The sequence below is a fragment of the Ranitomeya variabilis genome, chromosome 2 (assembly GCF_051348905.1).
Source record: "Ranitomeya variabilis isolate aRanVar5 chromosome 2, aRanVar5.hap1, whole genome shotgun sequence".
NCBI classification, from domain to species: domain Eukaryota; kingdom Metazoa; phylum Chordata; class Amphibia; order Anura; family Dendrobatidae; genus Ranitomeya; species Ranitomeya variabilis.
In genome coordinates, this window is record NC_135233.1 from 565,021,954 (window position 1) to 565,042,514 (window position 20,561).

Below are 20,561 nucleotides of genomic sequence, written 5' to 3' on the forward strand. Positions count from 1 at the left end.
TCCAAACGCAAGCGGTGAACCTGACATTAAAATTTTGAATCCCACGCCTTGGTGCAACTAATCTAACTTTCCTTACCCTTGTATAATGATTACTAGATGCCGTCTTTATCTGTTATCAGTACCACTCTGGTCGGTCTTCTGCAGGTTGAGACCTACTGGATCACTCCAGTGTTTGCTGGGTGAGCTGGAAGTCACAACTCCATGTGGGTCTATGAGAGCCAGGATGAGGCCAGAATGAGGTTCTCATAGACTTACTTTGAAGGCTTGTGACCGTTACCTCTGACTTCTGGTCAGTCACAAGTTGTGATCACAAGTTCACTGTGTAGGCCCAGAGCAGCTCTAATGACAGAAGAAGACCCCAGCTGGAGTGGCACTTTAGTTGAGCTAAGCAACATGGTTTGCCTATGTTCACATCAAGCTCATGTTCAGTCAGGAACCATTCAGATATCTCTAAGGCTTCATTCACAGCTCAATTCAAGAGCTCGGCCAAACGTAGGGCATAGGTGACTAATGGCTATGTAATACTTTACAGATGCTAATAGAGATGTTCTGTGATGAGGTCTGGAGAGACATACTAGACTTCAGATAGACATGCAAACAGATCCCTGATGGATGATAACAGCAGCTTAGAAAAAGAGTGATCTTCTTTATTAAATTAATGTAAAATGTAAAGTCTCAAAATACAACGCGTTTTGGATACAGAAACATATTGAGTAGACTGATGTTTATTATTGTGGGAAAAGATTCAGTATAACTTGTGTATTATATAGTTAAATCCCTGCTGTTTTTGTACTTAGGAGTCCAGTGGGCGGCCCTAACCAGATATTCGCACCTACTATGTCTGTATGCATGTTTCTCTTGATCTATATCATGCTGTCCATAGATTTCAAAGCATTTCAAGCTGACAGGTTCCCTTTAAATACATATCAGTCAATATTAATTTTACTTTGCCAGCCATGAGATACCAAGGCCGGACCGATCGTGTTATATTTGCATGTAAATCAAAATATTGTTTGATTTTTTTATGAACCTTGTGAAAAAGAATGATGATGATGATGATGATGAATGTTTTATGTTTATCTTTTTTTCATGAACGTCAACAGTAATTTGACCTCGAAAAAGCCATTAACAGAAATGGTTCTCTATTTTTTCCTATGAAAAAATGAGACTGAAGAGCAAAAAAGTACCATTAGTAAAAACAATTGTGTAAAAGCCCAAAGCCTATTGTGAAGTAGGGAAATTCCATTCTATCTACATGTCCATACATAGCAATTATCATAAGGAGGATCTCCATGCCCATCTATAGCCCATTGTCCATTAGTTATCTCATCCGTTCACGGTGATGTTAGTCACATCCCTTCATGTGTACATACGCAATCTTCTGGAAGTTCGGCCAGTGTGGAGCTTGCTCCATTAGTCTGCAGAGCCCTTTGTCAGTAATGTTGTTGTCTCTCAAACTATAAGAGTAAAATATTGTTTGTTAGCCAAAAATTACAATTACCATACTTTATTTTTTAACAGCGACCCACTGGCTTTAGAAACCATGTCCGCTAAATTACCATATGTAAGAAATTTCCATTAGTAATCTCCACTGATCTCTACATAAAAAGGTATCTCAAGGTCTTCCTAAGCACCTTACTTAATCCCTTGGTGACAGAGCCAATTTTGACCTTAATGACCAAGCCAAATTTTACAATTCTGACCAGTGTCACTTTATGTTTTAGTAACTCTGGAACGCTTCAATGGATCCCACTGATTCTGAGTTTTGTGTTTTTTTGTGACATCTTGTACTTCATGATAGTGGTAAAATTTCTTCACTATGACTGGAAAAAAAACACAAATTTGGCAAACATTTTAAAAATTAAAAATTTTGCAATTTTTCAAACTTTTGTTTTGTATGCCCTCAAATCAGAGAGATATGTCACACAAAACAGTTAATAAATTACATTTCTCACATGTCTACTTCACATCATCACAATTTGTGAAACATCTTTTTTTCTGTGTTAGAAGGGTTAAAAGCCGCTAAAATAAAGCTTATTAAACCTTCACTTGCTTCGCAGGAACTGAAGCAATGTGGAAAGAAAAATTGAACATTTAATTTTTTTTCACAAAAAAATTAGCTTAAGACTCAACTTTTTTTATTTTTATAAGGGTAACAGGAGAAAATTTACCACAAAATGTATTGTGCAATTTCTCCTGATTACGTCATTGATACCCCATTTGTGGGGGAAGTCCACTGTTTGGGCACACGGAAGGGCTTGGAAGGGAAGGAGCTCCTGAAGTGCCTAAACAGTGGAAACTCCCCACAAGTGAAAAGATTTTCAAACCACATTCCTCAAGGATGATTTTATCCAGGGGTGTAGTGAGCATTTTGAACCCACAGCTATGACACAATTTGATAACATTAGGTGGTCATATTGAATAGTTCGTCATTAGTGTTGAGCGCAAGTGCTCGCTACTAAAGTTTTCATCAGGTGCTCGGATATGCACCGAATATCGTGGGTGCTTGGGTGACATGATCGAGCCCCCACCCGCATGATTCGTGGCTGCTAGATGCTCAAAAAAACTTGCGGGGATCCACGGTACTCTGTGCATACCCGAGCACCTGATGCACTTGCACTCAGCGCTAGCTGTTATGTCATCATTTTTTTTTACCTTTTGAAAAAACAAAACAATTGTAGCTCCAACCCTAATACAACCCAATTATTTTATAATTTTTATCTAACTAATTGTGGGAAAAAAGGGGATTTGATTTAATATTTTTTTTATTTTGATCACTGTGATAGACCCTATCACAGTGATCAAAATGAACCAATAAGAAAAATTCCCTATTCCTGCTGGGTACCAGCCGGCTGATCCCGACAGGTGCACTGCGCTTGCGCCCACCATTTTTTTTCCCCAGGAATATGATGCAGAGGGCCCGATTTTGACAGCGGGCACAGTTTTTTTTTTCATGATCGCCATTATTCAGTTAATAATGACGATCCCATGATAGGGGACCGGAAAATCCTGCCCTGATCATGGTCTCAACTACTGGGTGTAGCTGAAACCTCGGAGACTTTCCAACTCTGGGGGGCGCTACAGCCTTTTTCCCAATCGCCATTTTAAAATGGCAGTGAGGGAATAAGGCCCCTTTCAATTTCATAAATCAATAAAACACATGAAAATAAGAAACTTTATAATGTACCTTATGAGAGAAATGTCCTGTTTTTCTCCACCAGGACTAATCATAAATACTTAAAATTCTCAATTTACAGGTAAAATCTGTTCAGTGAAGACAGATTGTTACATTACAGAGATAGGAAACAAGGTTCTATGTAGAGGGCAACAGGAAGAAGAATAGAATCTTGGAGAATTAATGAGTTCTCTGATCTTTTTCTGCAGCAGTCCTAGTGTATGGAGAATGAATGTAGTTTGCCCCTCCGGTTCATTCATGACGGCCTTCGCGGGTCCCGGTTTTCCGAGTTCCAGAGACCCATTCTTGGAGTTGCGATGGAATTAAACCTTTAATTTACAATCTAGCTTCACTACTTTTGGCATGCACAGAGACAAACGCATGCTAGGACCACTAATAAGAGAAGCCAATCCTAACCTATCATTAGGCTCTTGGATTAAAAGGCAGATGGAACCCCTGTAATTACAGACAGAATACAAAGAAACTCTATTTTGCCTAAACAGGTTTAAAGAGAATGTATTGCTGGAAAATTACCTATTGATTAAATCAGTTTTTTTATGGTAAATATGTAGTTTTTACATTTTCTTTGGTGATTTTTTTTCTAATTTTTTATCTTATCTATATTTAAAATAATCCAGTAACTGTGTAGCTTTTGCACTAGCTGCCGAACCCTATGACTGATACTGTTCTGTAGAGGTCCCTTCTCAGCAGTCTTCTCACTGTCAATACATGACTGTAGTAAAAGGTAACACATCTATTAAAATGCAGGGTACGTAATCGGTTATGGACACAGCTGTCATACCGCAAAGCATGATCACAACGCCATCTCTAGATGACTATTGTGACATGTCCATGTGCCTGCTGTGAAGCTGAGCATTGAATTGCTATTCATAGAGCAGAGCAGCAACTTTGGCTAAATGGCTACCTCTAAGATCCTGTACAGAAAAAAATACAAAAATAGAAAATATAAATAGGTTAGAAAAATGGCTGTACAATACTGTGCAAAAATGCTGAGAAACATAAGCGGATATTTATCCACCATGTAATACTATCAGGAAGGCGTCTGAATGGCTCCAAATTTATTCTGCAGCAGGACAATGACCTCAAACATGCAACCAATGCCATTAAGAACTATCGTCAGCGTGAAGAGTAGCAAAGAGTCCTGGAAGTGATGATATGGCGCCACAGAGCCCTGATCTTAATATTTTCAAGTGTGTTTTGGTTTACATCATGAGACAGAAGGATTTACACAAACCTTCATCTGTGATCAATTCTCCAAGATGTTTGGAATAACATCTTTGCCGAGTTCCTTCAAAAACTGTTGCAAGTGTACCGAGAAGAACTGATATGTTCATGCTCTTCTATAGGTAAAGAGCTGCCTCACCAAATATTGATTTTAGAATTTCTTTTCTATTTATTCACTTTGCATTTTATTAATTGATAAAAATAAACTATTAACACTTCTATTTTATAAAACAGTACCGTTTGTCATTGATTGGTTTTGCACAGTACCTATCACAGGTTTACCACGACAGAGAGGAGCCAGAAGTCCTCCACATCTAATTTCTCCTACTACTGCACTGATTAGAAGTGCTTCATATTAAATGGTGTAAGTTTCTTTTAGCAGTGCACGGGTTAATCTGCTCTGTTGAGAGCTCCTGGAGTGTTAAGGCTCTCAGTCTTGCACTTTTAGCCACTCCCATCCCCTATATAATCTGGGACCTGGCTAGCACTCATTGTCAGAGTAGCTTATGCTGCATGATTGGAGGTTGTTGTTGGTTATTATTGCAGAAGGCTTTTGGTAGATTTTTCTGTGACTGTTGCTAGGTTTTCAGTGCGTGATAATTCCTTTTCTTCTCCTACTTTGGTTTTACCCCATCCTCCACTCCCCGTTGCATTCCTCTTTTGTCTATATTGGTATGTTTGGTATTTTTCTTTATCCCTGATCATATTATCTTATTAGCCTGGTTGGTGTATTACGGTACACTACTGCTCCCCTCTTCCCTTGGTGGGGGAAGGGTACAGACAGGGCGGATTCAGGAGTGAAGGCAAGGTACGTGGCCATGGCATCTTCACTATCAGAAGTAATCAGGAAACAGGGCGAGCTATTGCAACCCTAGCTTTAGGGACGGGGAAGGAGCCCCTTGTCCTGGGACACCTGGGAGTCGTGACAGAACCATATGTCATTGGTTGGCCTTGGGTAAAAAGACTGGTTTTGCACAGTACCATATGTCATTGTTTGGTTTTGCACAGTACCGTATGTCATTGATTAGTCTTGGGTAATAAGATTGGTTTTGCACAGTACCGTATGTCATTGTTTGGTTTTGCCCAATACCATGAGTCATTAATTGGTTTTAGGTAATAAGAAAAAATTACTGATAATATATTCTCTTTAGATCTGTTTTTTCATATGTGTATTTACAGATAAGTACCACATTTTGTAGGATCTGAGTATGTGCGGAACATTGATGGTGGCGAGGGCAATAGTTATACATTCCTTGTGGAAAGGGACATGCCAAAAATGCCAGTGTAAGGAGACTTATAACGCATTAAATGCTCCTATGGGAAAAAAATATGCAAATTTCCTCTCAAAGAAGAAGAGGACTTGAATTCTAGCACCACCTTTTGAAAGTAGCAATCCTACAATTTAATGTTGACCCTATAACAATCCTTGACAAATGACTTAGGATAAAAGTCAAACTAGAATCTCTATTTGCAGACACATGTTTCAGGGTGTTGCCCTTCATCAGTGCAAAGAAAGCGGCTGTTTAGACATTCAGCTTTATCTTTATCGTAAGTTTTATGGTAAGAATCGCTAAAGGGTTGATATTGACTTATTGATAGGATTGCTTCATCAATACATGGCACTAGAGTTCAAGTCCTCATTTTCTCTGGAGAGGTCATTTGCATACACTAGGAAATTGCAATGAATACATTAAGCAAACATGACTGTAACATAACTTACTATAGAGCACGGCACTTCTGAAGGCAGGGCATCAACTGCTCAATTCCGATGTCACCGACTGAATTGTGATCCAACTGGATGCCGACTGCTTTCTTTAGATGTTTCAGCACATATGCCACTGCAGTGCATTCTGCAGGACCAATCCCACAATAGGTCAACTTCAAGTGATCAACATCTAGATCTTGCACGGCCTTCACAGACAAGGTCATGTCTTGTAATTCATAAATGCACTTTATGAGCCAGACAAAGTCTGGCATAGCATGCATGCTTTTCTTCTCGTCCTTCAAAGCAGGTGGTATAGAATCAAAGTGTTTCTGGATAGCTTTTTCCAAACATCCTTTAATAATTTGACATTTCCTGGGAAGTTTTCTTGGTTGCCATGAATCAACCAGATTGTTGTAAAGTGCATTCGAGAACAGGCCTGCTGCAAATGTTGCAGTGATCTGGAGATTTCTCATTTCTATATTGTACAGGGGAGGTTTCCATTGTCTATGTAGGATTGGCTGTAAACAAAATTGAGAAACTCTCTGTAGACTTCTACAGGATTCACTTTTTGGCTTTCTTTTCCATTTAAACAACTGTTGGAGTGAGGATGAGTCCACATCATCATTCATTATCATATATAGTGCTGCAAAAAAGCACTGTAACGTAATATGAAGAAATTCATAATATTGAGATGAAGCTTGGTTTTCATCTGAAAAGTTCCTTGAAAGAACAAGAAACCCTAATGATAAGTCCTCCTCGGTAAGCCCTTCCTTTGAAACATCATGATAAGAAAATACATATAATTGTTGGCAGAGTCCATTAAGTGCCAGTTTTCCAAGATGTCTGATGGAATCGATATGTTTAGAGAGAAAATTCTCTGCTCCTTTCAAGTTTGCTGATGAATGGAGGAGGAAATGTTTAAGCGTTAGGACATACATATCAGTCATGGTCTGTGGAGTTTTGCTACCACAACCTATCAGTTGCTTATGACACTTTGAAGCAATCCAGCAGAACACAGGAATATTGCATAGTCCATGCAGTGAAGAATTGGCTTTCACCAAACTGATGATGTATCCTGCTGTATCTGTGTTTCTGTGGTGTTTCTTAATAAAAAGTTCAATCCCTTCTTCAGAAAACCCTTTTACGTGCAGCTCTTTCCTAACATATTTCCTTAGACTTACATTCACAACATCGGGTCTGCTGGTGACCATTTTTATACAATCTTTCATCAGATTTCCTTGAATGAGGTTGAAGACAAGATCTGCTATACTTGTTGGCTCAGTAGGAGAGCAGTGTTTACTGTCATCCGTGAAAACAAACCTGAACTCATCGAATCCATCAAAAGTGATGAGGACCTGCCTTGGATTGTCCAAAATGTACTGGAAGATTTCATCCTGAAGTTGATCTGGTGGCCAGCAGCACTGCTCATAGAGAAGTGTTTTTAAAGACATTGGCTTGGCAATACGGCACAGCCTTCTACATGTGAATGGAAAAATGAAGCAGAAGTTGTGGAATGCTTGACCTTCGGCCCAGAGATGTTGGATTTGTTGGTGCAATGTACTTTTACCGCTTCCAGCATCTCCAAGTATGAGAACTGTATCTGCATTCTCATTAACAAGGCCATGGGCATTAAATATGCTCAGGAGATCCTGGTTTTGGAACCCCTGAATATTGTCTGAATTTTTTGGTATCTCCAGAATGTTCTCTGTGTAAATGTCCTCCAAATGCACGTTCTCCGATCCATCATACGTGCTAAGGAACTTTGACTGGGCAGATATTGTGTTCTTCAGTTTTGCTTGATATGCTAAACAAACTGAAACAAAATAGAATGAAAAATTAACTTTTTTTTTGTTAATACTGAATTGTTCTTGTTTCTCCTTCATTTAAGGGGATGACCTTAAAGGGGTTAACTGATTTTACACTTTAAAACATCAAAGGATTACTTTTCTTAAAAACCAAAAGAGCATTATTACTTATACCCTGCTGCTCCACCACCACCAACTCTGTCTGCTGCTCACCTATAGCATTTGTTGACATGGCTGTAGTGGAGATGTCACGATGACATCATGCGACCACTGCATCCAATCACTGGACTAAGCTACGGTAATCAGTGTTGTGTATGCTAACATCACCACTGAGTCCAGTTATAGCTCATGTGTTGTAAATAGGACCTGTCACTGGTGAAGCCATGTCAACAATGACCAGCGGTAAGCAGCAGAGAGGCAACCTTAGAGCGCCAGGGTTTAAGTAACGATGCTTTTGTTATTTTTAAAGGGAACTTGTCAGAAAATTCTATTTTCCTAAACCATTTTTGTGACTGTGTAGCCATTAAAAAGATAAACAAGTTGATCCCTTTTATGATCCCAAAGTGATGTGCCAGCAATGAGAAATTGCAATTGAAGTTCTGTACATATATGTTTGGAAGTGCCTTGGGGCGTGGTCCTGCACTTACAGCTCAACAGCCACATGCTCTTTTTTTCCTGCCCTGTATCAGAGCCAACAACTCTTGACCAAACAGAGGAGGGTGGCGCTAGGCAGGAAATACAGCTCGAGACTGAAAATTCGTAAGTGCATGGAATCTTACGGAAAAAAAATTACATATTCCGTTGGATGCCATGCAAACTAGCTCTATTTTAAAGGTAAGCTTTCATTAGCAAATGACCTATTGTTTAATTCAGACTTTTTTTGGTAAATGTATTTTGTTAATTAACAGTCTTCTTTTTTATTTATTTTTTTAACATACTACAATCTGTACGAAAAATAAGTAATAGAAACCTTGCAATTTTTATAATGACCACTGAGGCTTTTTTAGACTCTAGCTTTCTGCTGTTTCAGGAAACAATACATGTACACAATTGTCAGATCCCAACAATGAAGTGTGGTATGAGCCTGTTCAAACATCATTGTTAAGGTCAAGTGTGACATCAGCTATTATAATTGGTGGATTCTGTGTTATCAGCTGTAAATAGAGCTGTTACCTGTCATTGTAATTATGTCTGATGATAAGGATCTGATTGATAATGCTTCCTTAAAGGACAGGAAGTTTGGCTCTAAAAATGGCCACTGTGAAAATTACAAGATTGCTATTTTTTTATTTATTTTTTAATAAAGATCGTTATATAAAAACAAAAACATTGGCAATTTCTGTTTTTCTATTAATACACATAACACAAAAAGGTGATATAAACAATAGGCCATTTTCTGTTTAATAAGAAGAAAAGAAGAAAACTGTCTTACTAGTGCAATCTATTGATAGCTATCATGAAAGTCTATGCTCACCTAATTAAAGGGAATGTGTCAAAATAACTACTAATAAAACTAGTGGTACAGGTCCTAGAAAAAACAATAAACAAATGTTTACCTGTCTTATAGTAATTTGATGTGCTCATGATGAAAAATCAAGTTTTGTCATGCCGGTGACTTGCATGATTTGTAAGCACCATCCTACTCACTGGGTGCACTGCTCTGCCCATCCCAGTGTCAAACCATCTCACTGAGCTGCCTTGTGCGCCACTTCCATCACTGTCACATTCTCCTGTTCCTGGAGAGCCTCCACCCGGCTATAGGGAGGTGCAACCAGACTCCTCAGGAATTTAAAACCACTGTGTCCTGAAGAGTTTTGCTTCCCTGGCCTATCCCTTCTCAGCAGTGGATATATTAGACAGCTCCTACCTCCATACCTTGCCTGAGCTTAAGTCCTAGTTGCAGTACATTACTAGTTCCCTGTCAAGGTGCTTTATTGTTTAGACTCTCCTGTTACCGACCCGGCTTGTTAACTTTATTTTACCTGATCTCTCCACTCCTGGCCTGGCTTTGTATTTTGAACCTGTACTGCCAGTCCCGACCTCGGACTTTACAACCACGTCTCTGTCTTTGCCCTCTGTGCTTTGTATTTTACCTTTAACCCATTAGCCAGCTCCTGCAGGTCCGGGGACTGCTCTGGAGTGACACCTGCTGACTATACTAACAGCCCAAACCTATCCTCACTATGAGAAGCTCTAGTGAAGACCAGGTAGGCACATAGCTACGCCCATCCAGGGTAAACCAAACCAGTAACATAGTGGGTCGACTCCAGTTGCCATCACACTTATAAACCAGATGTGAATTAGACTGGAAATGTATTAGGAGCATCATGGTCGCAGCTTCAAATCTTGATTTCTTAGTGTTCTTACATTACTACTAGTGATGACTGAGTATACTCGTTGCTCGGGTTTTCCCAAGCAAGCTCGGGTGGTCTCCAAGTATTTGTGACTGCTCGGAGATTTAGTTTTCCTTGCCGCAGCTGCATGATTTACGGCTGCTAGACAGCTTGATTACATGTGGGGATTCCCTAGCAACCAGGCAACCCCCACATGCACTCAGGCTGGCTAGCAGCTGTAAATGATGCAGCTGTGTCAACAAAAACTTTAAATCTCCGAGCAGTCACAAATACTCAGAGACCACCAAACGTACTTGGGAAAACCCGAGCAAAGAGTACACTCGCTCATCACTAATTACAACAAGACATTTATCATTTTTTGGTGTCCTAGGACCATACAATTAATATCATTAGTAAAATTGTCCAGACAGATTCCCTTTGAAGAGACTTAAATAACTATGGCTGTATTATTGTATTGTATTATTGAAAACTGTATGAAAATCCAGATAATGAGAATTTTTTTGGTGCACTAACACTGCAGGTACTATTTGAATGCTTGGTTCCCTAAATGCATAGGGGTCAAGGTTCAGAATTTTGTGCATACATGAACTCTCACAGACTGGTTTACGACACAGTTTACATTACAAAATTTGAAAAAAAATATTAATGGACTTTTAACCTTTAAATAAAATTCCCCTATCAAAGGTTTTAGCCAACAGATATGACATGTGCTGTCACTTAACACGAATTAATACACAACAGAATCATAATTCGTGATACAGAAGAGGAAGACAATTTCTGTGAAACACTAATCATGTGGATTCATAAGAAAGTCTGGCAGATGTGGTAAAAAATTCAAGGAAGTCTAAACATTGGTTAAAAATAGTGAGTTGTTGTATTGTTACACCAGCATTATAGGAAAAAGGGAAAAAGCTTGAAAGGGTTTTTTTATGCTTTTTTTTATCCCTCATAGTTATGAAGAATAGAAGAATTGTTGCATTTTCTTTACCGTTAGCCCCAATGGCTTACAATTAGCCAAGCATGTCTGGAAAATAATATTATGAGAAACATTGCTGTTCAGTTTTACTCTGATGACCAACATAAAGTCATAATACAAAAAAAGTGACCTTCACTTACTATCAGCAACTTGTCCGACTAACCCTTGGCCCAAATTGTGAATGAATTCTATTAAGTATCTTGCGGGTTCATTTCCCTTCATCCGGAGGAGATCAAGGAGTCTTCTTGCCTTGATAAACCAAAAACACAATGGGACCCATTATAATATAAAAAAGGCAAAAGGTCAAACAGTAGTGAAATGATGTTGAAAGAAATCTTTCTTCTCCTCAAAGGTTAAAGTTGTTTGCTTTTGACAATCTCTTCTTGATAGGTAGAAAACTATGCTGATCACAAGGTGTCCTGTGGTGGTGCCTCCATTCGATCAGATGTGATTTACAGGAGAGACATTCAGCATGTGATTACTTCTTCTGCAGCACCACCACAGGAGAAATGAAGAAGAAAGACATTTGTCTAATTCCACATGGAATCTGCCTAAAAAGCACAGCAAAAACGCTTCAAAAAACAAACGCAATGTCAAAACGATATTCCCATATACACGTTCTGTCTTTTGTCACTTCTTCTAAATGCTTCAGGGTCTGGAAACCTTGAAAAGAAGTAAAATGTTCATTTTACTCTATATACTTGAAGCTACAGAAAAAAGATGGTGGAGGTGGAGCAACCTAAAAAACATCTCTAAGGACCATTGCAAATTTGCAGGAAAATGAATGCCGGCATTTTCCTAAAGCAAATTTTGTTGTAAATTTTGGTGGGTCCACCTACATCTTAAAGACGCTATGTGCACATGCCCTAAAGTTATGTGCGCAAAGTTTTTTTGAGAACTTTCTGGAGCAGAAACTGAGTGTCAACTCTCTAAATCCTCCTCAAAGTCTCAAAACTTCTCGAAAACTTAGCGTTTCTTCTCAGTTTCTAATTCAAAAATTCATCAAAAGGACTTAGTGGCCACACATGGTGAGCGTTTGTGTTAGTTTTTTTTTGTTGTTTGATGAGTAGACATTTTTATTTATTCCATTTTATGGTACATATAGTAGGTTGATTGTTTTGATTGCATTGTCCCAAACAATAAACGGGACACTAGGGCGTATGCACGGCCATTGCTCCATTTAAACAGGATACTTCACAGCCTACTGTAAATAGCTTTGCACCCGTCTGTCCATCACACGACCTGGACACATTTTTAGCCATTTTTAAAGAATAACGGTTCCATATAAATGACCGCAAACAGAGATCTTAGAAACTGTGATTAAGGTTGAAAAAGTTGTACTATTTCATATGATGTAAGGCAGGATAAAATTTATGTAATCATAAAATAATCTATAAATAAATTATTTTACAGGTAAATTTGCATTTATCAAGTCACCTTCTGTGATGTGGAATATATAGGCAGCTGTATATGCTCAATTTCCATCTGCGTGACATAGCGATGCGCCAAAAGTTGTTGCAAAAGTGAATTTATATAGTTATGGATTAATCTAATAATTTTTGGTCGCTCCCTTTGTAGATACTGAGAAGCTTTAGAGAGGTCCTCAGGAGGCTGCAGAACAAGGTGGTCTTCTGGAGGAGAATTCTCAATTTTATGTAAAACATCTAAAAACTGTTTACATGCGATTTCGCCTTTGCATGTGACGGCGTCCAGGAGGCTCCTAACCAGAGCAGACAGTGGATGACTGAGAAGACTCAGTTCTTCATAGTCTTCCCAATTAAGGACATTTTGAGAAAGAAGATGGTCAAGCACAAATTCATATTTCTCCACTGACTCTCCAGCCAAGGTAGACACCAAGTGACCTCTGTTAGTCTGAACAGTCTGCAGTGAGCTCATCCCACATTCTGATTATGGAGGAGTAGTCTATGTCCAGTAGAGAAGAGATAGACTCCTAAAAAGACACAAAAAGAGGCATAGACGTCATCTGTCAACAACGATCATCAATTATTGTATCAGGTATGTAAAGCTTGGCGGAAATAATTGTTACCCTTTGTACTATGGCTTTCCAATTTGTCTCATTTATTTGTTGCAATGTTTTTCTCTATTTCTTTGTCCGAATTACCTTATCTTTTTTTTTTAACTGAAATTGATGGATTCATTTTTGGGCTTATTTTTATTCTTTGACTTCAATAGGTAGCAAATGCTTCGGTAACAATGTCATATAAGAGATTTTGTTGCTACAGTCCATTGAAAAGTTTACATACTCAACTCATAAATTACTCAGTAGGTTTGGACATTCTTATTCGTCAATAGTGTCCCTCCACCTGTCCCCACTCCCACTCCGTCACCATGTAGAACGTTTCATACCAATGTTTTTTTTAAAGCTCTACTGGTTTAACTGGTCCTCTCCTCTGCTATACCTTCCAGCTCATTCCTGGGATCTTTAGCTGTAATCTAATAAGCTTATGAGCAGTTCCACTGCCATTTATTACTCTCTTATGCCTTTTTTTGCTACATGACTCAGCCAGGAGTTGAACATCAACTCTATGTTTTTGTTTCCAGCTGTTTATTACGGTACTCCTGTATGACATACAGTATGCAATTATTATATAGATCTTCTCCTGAGCGTCCTGTCACCTGTGATTTATGATCCATATCTGTGACCACCGTGCACATTACACAGCCATAAACTGCAGTACAGCAATGCTACATTGCAAAATAATGAAAGTGAAAGTGAACTTATTGTCACTCTCGTTGCCACAAGTGAAATACACAACTGCTGAATTTATTGCAAAACCTGTTGTGACTACATTCACTTTTATTTTGCTGCAATGTAAGTTTTCATACTACGATGTGCAGAATGGTCAAAGTCACCATGTAACCCTAACCTTGTCCATTTGATTGATGCCAATTGTAGCTTTGCTCATGAGGTGTGTGTTTGCTTTGTGCTCCTTGTCTGGTATTCTGATCTTTGCCGCTGAACCTTGGATTTGCTTTGACCATCCCTTTGCCTAGCCCTTTTGTTGTGATGCGCTACCTTTTTGGAGTATTGGCCTTGGACTTTTTCGTGACCATGCCTTCATTTCACCCTTGTGTATATGATGTACCCTCTTGGCTTTTGACCTCGGACCTCTTGACTACCCAGCCTCACAGCTTGTCTGTGAGTAGTGAGTCGTGCCAATAGACGGCAAGAGACGTTCGAACAAAATGAAAACCCCGCGTGCTGCACCATTGCATATTTCTCTAGATGTAAGTGACCATTTACACTTACATGCTCTTCTAATACAACCCCTCGTTAGTCTGCATCTAAAAAGGATGGAGAGCTGTTGCATCAAGTGGACTGACATGAATCATGGCTCCCACATGAGAGATGTCAAGTGAAACAAAGGAGAGGATTATCAAACTCTTAAAAGAGGGTAAATCATCACTCAATGTTGCAAAAGATGTTGGTTGTTCACAGTCAGCTGTGTCTAAAATCTGGACCAAATACAAACAACATGGGAAGGTTGTTAAAGGCAAACATACTGGTAGACCAAGGAAGACATCAAAGCATCTAGACCAGAAACTTAAAGCAATATGTCTCCAAAACAGGAAATGCATAACAAAACAAATGAGGAACAAATGGGTGGAACTGGAGTCAACATCTGTGACCGAACTGTAAAAAAAATGCCTAAAGAAAATGAGATTTACATACAGAAAAGCTAAACGTAAGCCATCATTAACACCTAAACAAAAAAAACAAGGTTACAATGGGCTAAGGAAAAGTAATCGTGGACTGTGGATGACTGGATGAAAGTCATATTCAATGATGAATCGCGAATCTGCATTGGGCAAGGTGATGATGCTGGAACTTTTGTTTGTTGCCGTTCCAATGAGATTTGTAAAGATGACTACCTGACAAGAACATGCAAATTTCCACAGTCATTAATGACATGGGGCTGCACGTCAGGTAAAGGCACTGGGAGATGGCTGTCATTACATCTTCAAAAAATGCACAAGTTTGTTGATATTTTGGACACTTTATTATTATTATTTATTATTATAAGCGCCATTTATTCCATGGCCCTGTGAAGAGGGGTATACATAATAAAAACAAGTACAATAATCTTGAGCAATACAAGTCACAACTGGTACAGGAGGAGAGAGGACCCTGCCCGCGAGAGTTCATAATCTACAAGGGATGGGTGAGGATACAGTAGGTGAATCAATTGAAATGATGTTTGGAGATGATGAAATCATTTTTCAAGATGATAATGCATCCTGCCATAGAGCAAAAACTGTGAAAACATTCCTTGAAAAAAGACACATAAGGTCAATGTCATGGCCTGCAAATAGTCCGGATCTCAATCCAATTGAAAATCTTTGGTGGAAGTTGAAGAAAATGGTCCATGACAAGGCTCCAACCTGCAAAGCTGATCTGGCAACAGCAATCAGAGAAAGTTTGAGCCAGATTGATGAAGAGTACTGTTTGACACTCTTTTTTGTTTGTTAGTTTTTCATGATTCCATAATTTTTTCCTCAGAATTGAGTGATTCCATAATTTTTTCCCTATGCTTGGTTAAAAAAAAGTAACCTTTAGTGTCTACAACATTTTTTTGTTCTTGATTTCTTTTAGTGTTTCTTAAAGCCAGAAAGTTGCCATTTGAAATGACTTTAGTTTTGTGCCATGTCTGTGATCTGTTTTTTTTCTACAAAATTAAATAACTAAGCACACCAGTAGCGCTTCAGAAACTGTGAATCCTGCAGCGGATACAAATACAGTGCCACCCTTCTGTATTAGTAGCTATAAACAGGTATATATATAAAAATAATCCGCGCTGGGTTCTCCAGTTTTGTGACCACTAGATACCTCCAAAAAACAATAAGTATTTGCACCTTTTATATGACTTTAAAAAACTATTAAAAAATAAGTTTATGCTGTGTTTTAAAATAGCTCCACCATGGAGCACGACATTACTATAAGGAAATTCTGAGCGAGATAATAAATAGATTTTTTATCTGGTGCAGTATAGTCGATAATGTCCACAGTTCCCTTTAGTCGGTCTTTGTAAAAGTCCAAATGTGGAAAAATGCGGCTTCAGTGGAGTTTTTTTCCTCTTTTGTTTTCACGTGAGCGGGCTCCAGGCAGTGCCCCGGCCGGCGGCAAACAGCCCTATGCTCGCTCACTGCTAGTAGCGACTATGCGCTGTTGTGCAGCTCTCGGTTCTCTGCTTCTGCAGGACCTTGCGTGACGTCACGGTCATGTGATTGCTCACGTGACTTGCTACAGATAGCACGGTGGACCAATTTCCTACTAGTTTCGGAATAGGACGTATTCTTTCATCAGGGATGGTCCGTTCTAGATGTCCTCCACCTATATAGCCCGCATTGGTCATATGTCCACATCATATATTAAAGGCGAAAAGCTCAATCTCACTGTTCAAGCCCTTCGGTGCTAGAGTGTCCAGTTGAAATATCATTTTTGTTTCCTCCCTGGACATCTGCTGAATATAATTTCCTCTCCGCCAGCTTTTATTAACAACTTTAAGGCCTGTGATTAGAATATCCACGCTTGCGCCATTATGATGAGTGAAAAAATGTTTCGACAGCGGGTGGCCTTGAAATTTTTTATTAATGTTTCTCAAATGTTCATTGATCCTTATTTGCAAAGGTCGTTTAGTTCGACCTATATATAATTTGTTGCAGGGGCATTTAATAGAGTAAATAACCCCTGTCGTATTGCAAGATATAAAATCTTTTATTCGCCACTCCGTGCTTCCAGTTAGTAAGTGAAAGTTGTTTTTTTGTTTTTAATAATTTACACGCTTTACACAGGGATAGAGCCCATGACCTCTGGACATGTGAGGATGTTTGTTTGCACCATGAACGTGTGGAACCGTAGGAGCTATTGTATTTCCCAGATTGTTAGCCTTTCTGTAAATAAACAGAGGGTGCTCAGGAAGTTTGTCCCCCATAATTTTATCTTCTTTAAGAATGTCCCAATGTCTTTTTACTATCTTCCTAAGAAGATACGTATTTGCATTATACTGTGTAATAATGGGGACTGTTTCTAGAGGTGACTGTTTTTCACTTCTTCCTTTTATTTGAAGTAGTTTTGATCTGGGAAGAAGTGAAAACCAGTCACCTCTAGAAACAGTCCCCATTATTACACAGTATAATGCAAATACGTATCTTCTTAGGAAGATTGCCCCTAATGCCCCTGCAACAAATTATATATAGGTCGAACTAAACGACCTTTGCAAATAAGGATCAATGAACATTTGAGAAACATTAATAAAAAATTTCAAGGCCACCCGCTGTCGAAACATTTTTTCACTCATCATAATGGCGCAAGCGTGGATATTCTAATCACAGGCCTTAAAGTTGTTAATAAAAGCTGGCGGAGAGGAAATTATATTCAGCAGATGTCCAGGGAGGAAACAAAAATGATATTTCAACTGGACACTCTAGCACCGAAGGGCTTGAACAGTGAGATTGAGCTTTTCGCCTTTAATATATGATGTGGACATATGACCAATGTGGGCTATATAGGTGGAGGACATCTAGAACGGACCATCCCTGATGAAGGAATACGTCCTATTCCGAAACTAGTAGGAAATTGGTCCACCGTGCTATCTGTAGCAAGTCACGTGAGCAATCACATGACCGTGACGTCACGCAAGGTCCTGCAGAGGCAGAGAACCGAGAGCTGCACAACAGCGCATAGTCGCTACTAGCAGTGAGCGAGCATAGGGCTATTTGCCGCCGGCCGGGGCACTGCCTGGAGCCCGCTCACGTGAAAGCAAAAGAGAAAAAAACTCCACCGAAGCCGCATTTTTCCACATTTGGACTTTAACAAAGACCGACTAAAGGGAACTGTGGACATTATCGACTATACTGCACCAGATAAAAAATCAATTTATTATCTCGCTCAGAATTTCCTTATGGTAATGTCGTGCTCCATGGTGGAGCTATTTTAAAACACAGCACAAACTTATTTTTTAATAGTTTTTTAAAGTCATATAAAAGGTGCAAATACTTATTGTTTTTTGGAGGTATCTAGTGGTCACAAAACTGGAGAACCCAGCGCGGATTATTTTTATATATATACCTGTTTAAAATTAAATAACTGAATGAACATCCTCCAAGGCCAGTGATTCCATAATTTTTGCCAGGGGTTGTAGAAGTGATCTATCCAGCTTCCAAAGCAAAAACCATAGAAGAAAACTGGGATACAGTGGCTCTCATTCATCATTGCTGTTGTGTCTTTTTCTGGAGTAAAAGAGTTCTAAAGATACATTGACACGACCGAGTGCTGTCCATTAAAAAAAATTGCCTATGCACGACGAATGTTATTCAATTGTGCTGTTCAGATGACAGATGCTCTAGCCTCTTCCATATTTCATATACAACTCACTCATTCAAGTCTATGGGTGTGCAAAAAGAAAAAAATGAGATCTCATATGGATCACCTACATAGCATCCAATTTTTATGGATACATTGTAATGATTAGCATAGGAAACTGTATTTGCTATTGTAAATTTTATTCACCGTTAAGTTATAAAAATGTTATAAGGATATAAACAAAAAAATACACACAGATGACAATACAGATATAAAATCCTATTAATTTCTTTATACACTCTTGTGAACTTATTTCATAGTGACGTTTGTGTTTTTACCTTAATCATTATTTCAGTTAGCATTACTTGTTTTCATTTGTTTAGATTTTTGTTCAGCAATGAGCCCATGATTTTTCTTATCAAAGTGCAAAAATTTTATGCTATTGTACTTTAATACACTACTGGAGTATGAAGTTGAAGACTAACATGCAACTTTTTACTGTAACACATCACGAAAAGAATAAAAGGCAACTTTTATTTTGCGCAGAATTCATCTTCCCATATGTGCTATTTTGAATATTTGAAGCTAAGGGCTACTGCTCAGCCTGTTCTACTCCTACACACCTTCTTCATGGTATGTAATTCCACATAGGTCTCATATTTCCGAATGAGATGGGTGTGTAAAACTTTCAAACCAGCAATACAAGCTCTGTATTTCCAATACATGGGATGTAATAGAGCTGGAAACCTTGTATAATTGACAGTCCTTTTAATTCCAATCATTATCAAGGGGTAGAATAGCTTATAATTGTTCATGATGAACTGAAGAATTTAAGACGATTGTCCAGTGAAAATAAGTTGTTACCTATAGAAAAGATCGGTGGAGTGCCGACCGTTGGGATTTGCATCGATCGGCAGAACGGGGGACGTTTAGCCCTGTAAGAATGGCGTGGAAGTGCACATGCTCGACCTCCACTCCATTAAGTTCCTATTTTTCTGGCAAAACCCAATAAAGAATAAGAGGAGCGGAAGTCTGGCATCCAACTTGCCAAAGTATCCCTTTCTGCCAATCAGTATGAATCCCATCGATGGGACAACAATTGATCAGCAAGTTATTACCTGTCTGTCGAAATTCTCCAATACTTGTAACATATTATAGGTATAGATCCGCTATGCTTAAATCCCAAATAGAAACCTGCTGGCTGTATCGTGCACAGGTAATCTCAGCAAAACCCTCAGCGTAAGGAGAGATTGTGTGTACATGTAACTTAGTAGTAGTTTGCGAATGTTCCCTTCAGTTCCTCAGACACTCTGGGCCAATTCATAATTGCATTCTTTTAAGTCACTTTTGTTTTATGGTCTCATGGTATTCATTGACTTGTTTTGCACCAAATTCTTCAAAACAGCACGCGTGGTTCATGAATTTTGCTCAAAATAAAAAAATGATCTTTGTTTTTGTATTTTACCTTTTTTGCTCCTTTTTGAAGCAAAAAGTCACGTGTTTCACTTAAATATAGTAAAACTAGTGCAAAAAATACCTGGATACATAGAAACACTCTGGGAGGGAGGACTGGAGTACATTTGCATAAAGATTTAGCAACTTTTAAAAAAGTTGCAAATGATGAATTAGCCGGTAATATCTGGAAACTCTAAACTATGGACACATGTGACACCAGTCACTACTCATGGACAGAGTATGAGGAAAAGAAGTCAGATGTTTCGAGGTCAGTACAAAAAGAGCACGCAGTAAAGTAAGGTAAAAGATGAGGGCGTAAGTCAGTCCACAGTTCGGGGTCAAAATACCAGAGAAATAGCAGATCTAAGTAAAGGGACAAAAACAAATGGGTAGTCAGAACAAGGTTCAAAGGTCAGGCAGTAGTAGATCAGAACTCACAGCATAGGAATCAGGCAAACACGCACCAGAGAGCAGAAGCTTTGACTGGGAGTGATCTTGGCTAGACAGCTGACATAGATAGAA

At 38.8% G+C, this 20,561-nt stretch overlaps 1 protein-coding gene across 2 annotated transcripts in view; it reads right to left on the reverse strand.

Annotated features, from left to right (window-relative positions):
• NOD2 (nucleotide binding oligomerization domain containing 2) overlaps positions 1-20,561 on the reverse strand; it is a 52,462-nt gene that overhangs the window by 19,397 nt on the left and 12,504 nt on the right. The window contains exons 2-5 of one of the 2 annotated variants that reach the window (XM_077288215.1): positions 12,698-13,211; positions 11,401-11,509; positions 6,141-7,938; positions 1,374-1,457 (exon numbers count right to left, since the gene is read on the reverse strand). In XM_077288215.1, the coding sequence (XP_077144330.1) occupies positions 1,374-1,457; positions 6,141-7,938; positions 11,401-11,509; positions 12,698-13,156 (2,450 nt within the window). In that variant the 5' untranslated portion in view covers positions 13,157-13,211. The remainder of the gene's footprint in view (positions 1-1,373; positions 1,458-6,140; positions 7,939-11,400; positions 11,510-12,697; positions 13,212-20,561) is intronic. The other variant, XM_077288216.1, reaches the window with a different exon arrangement.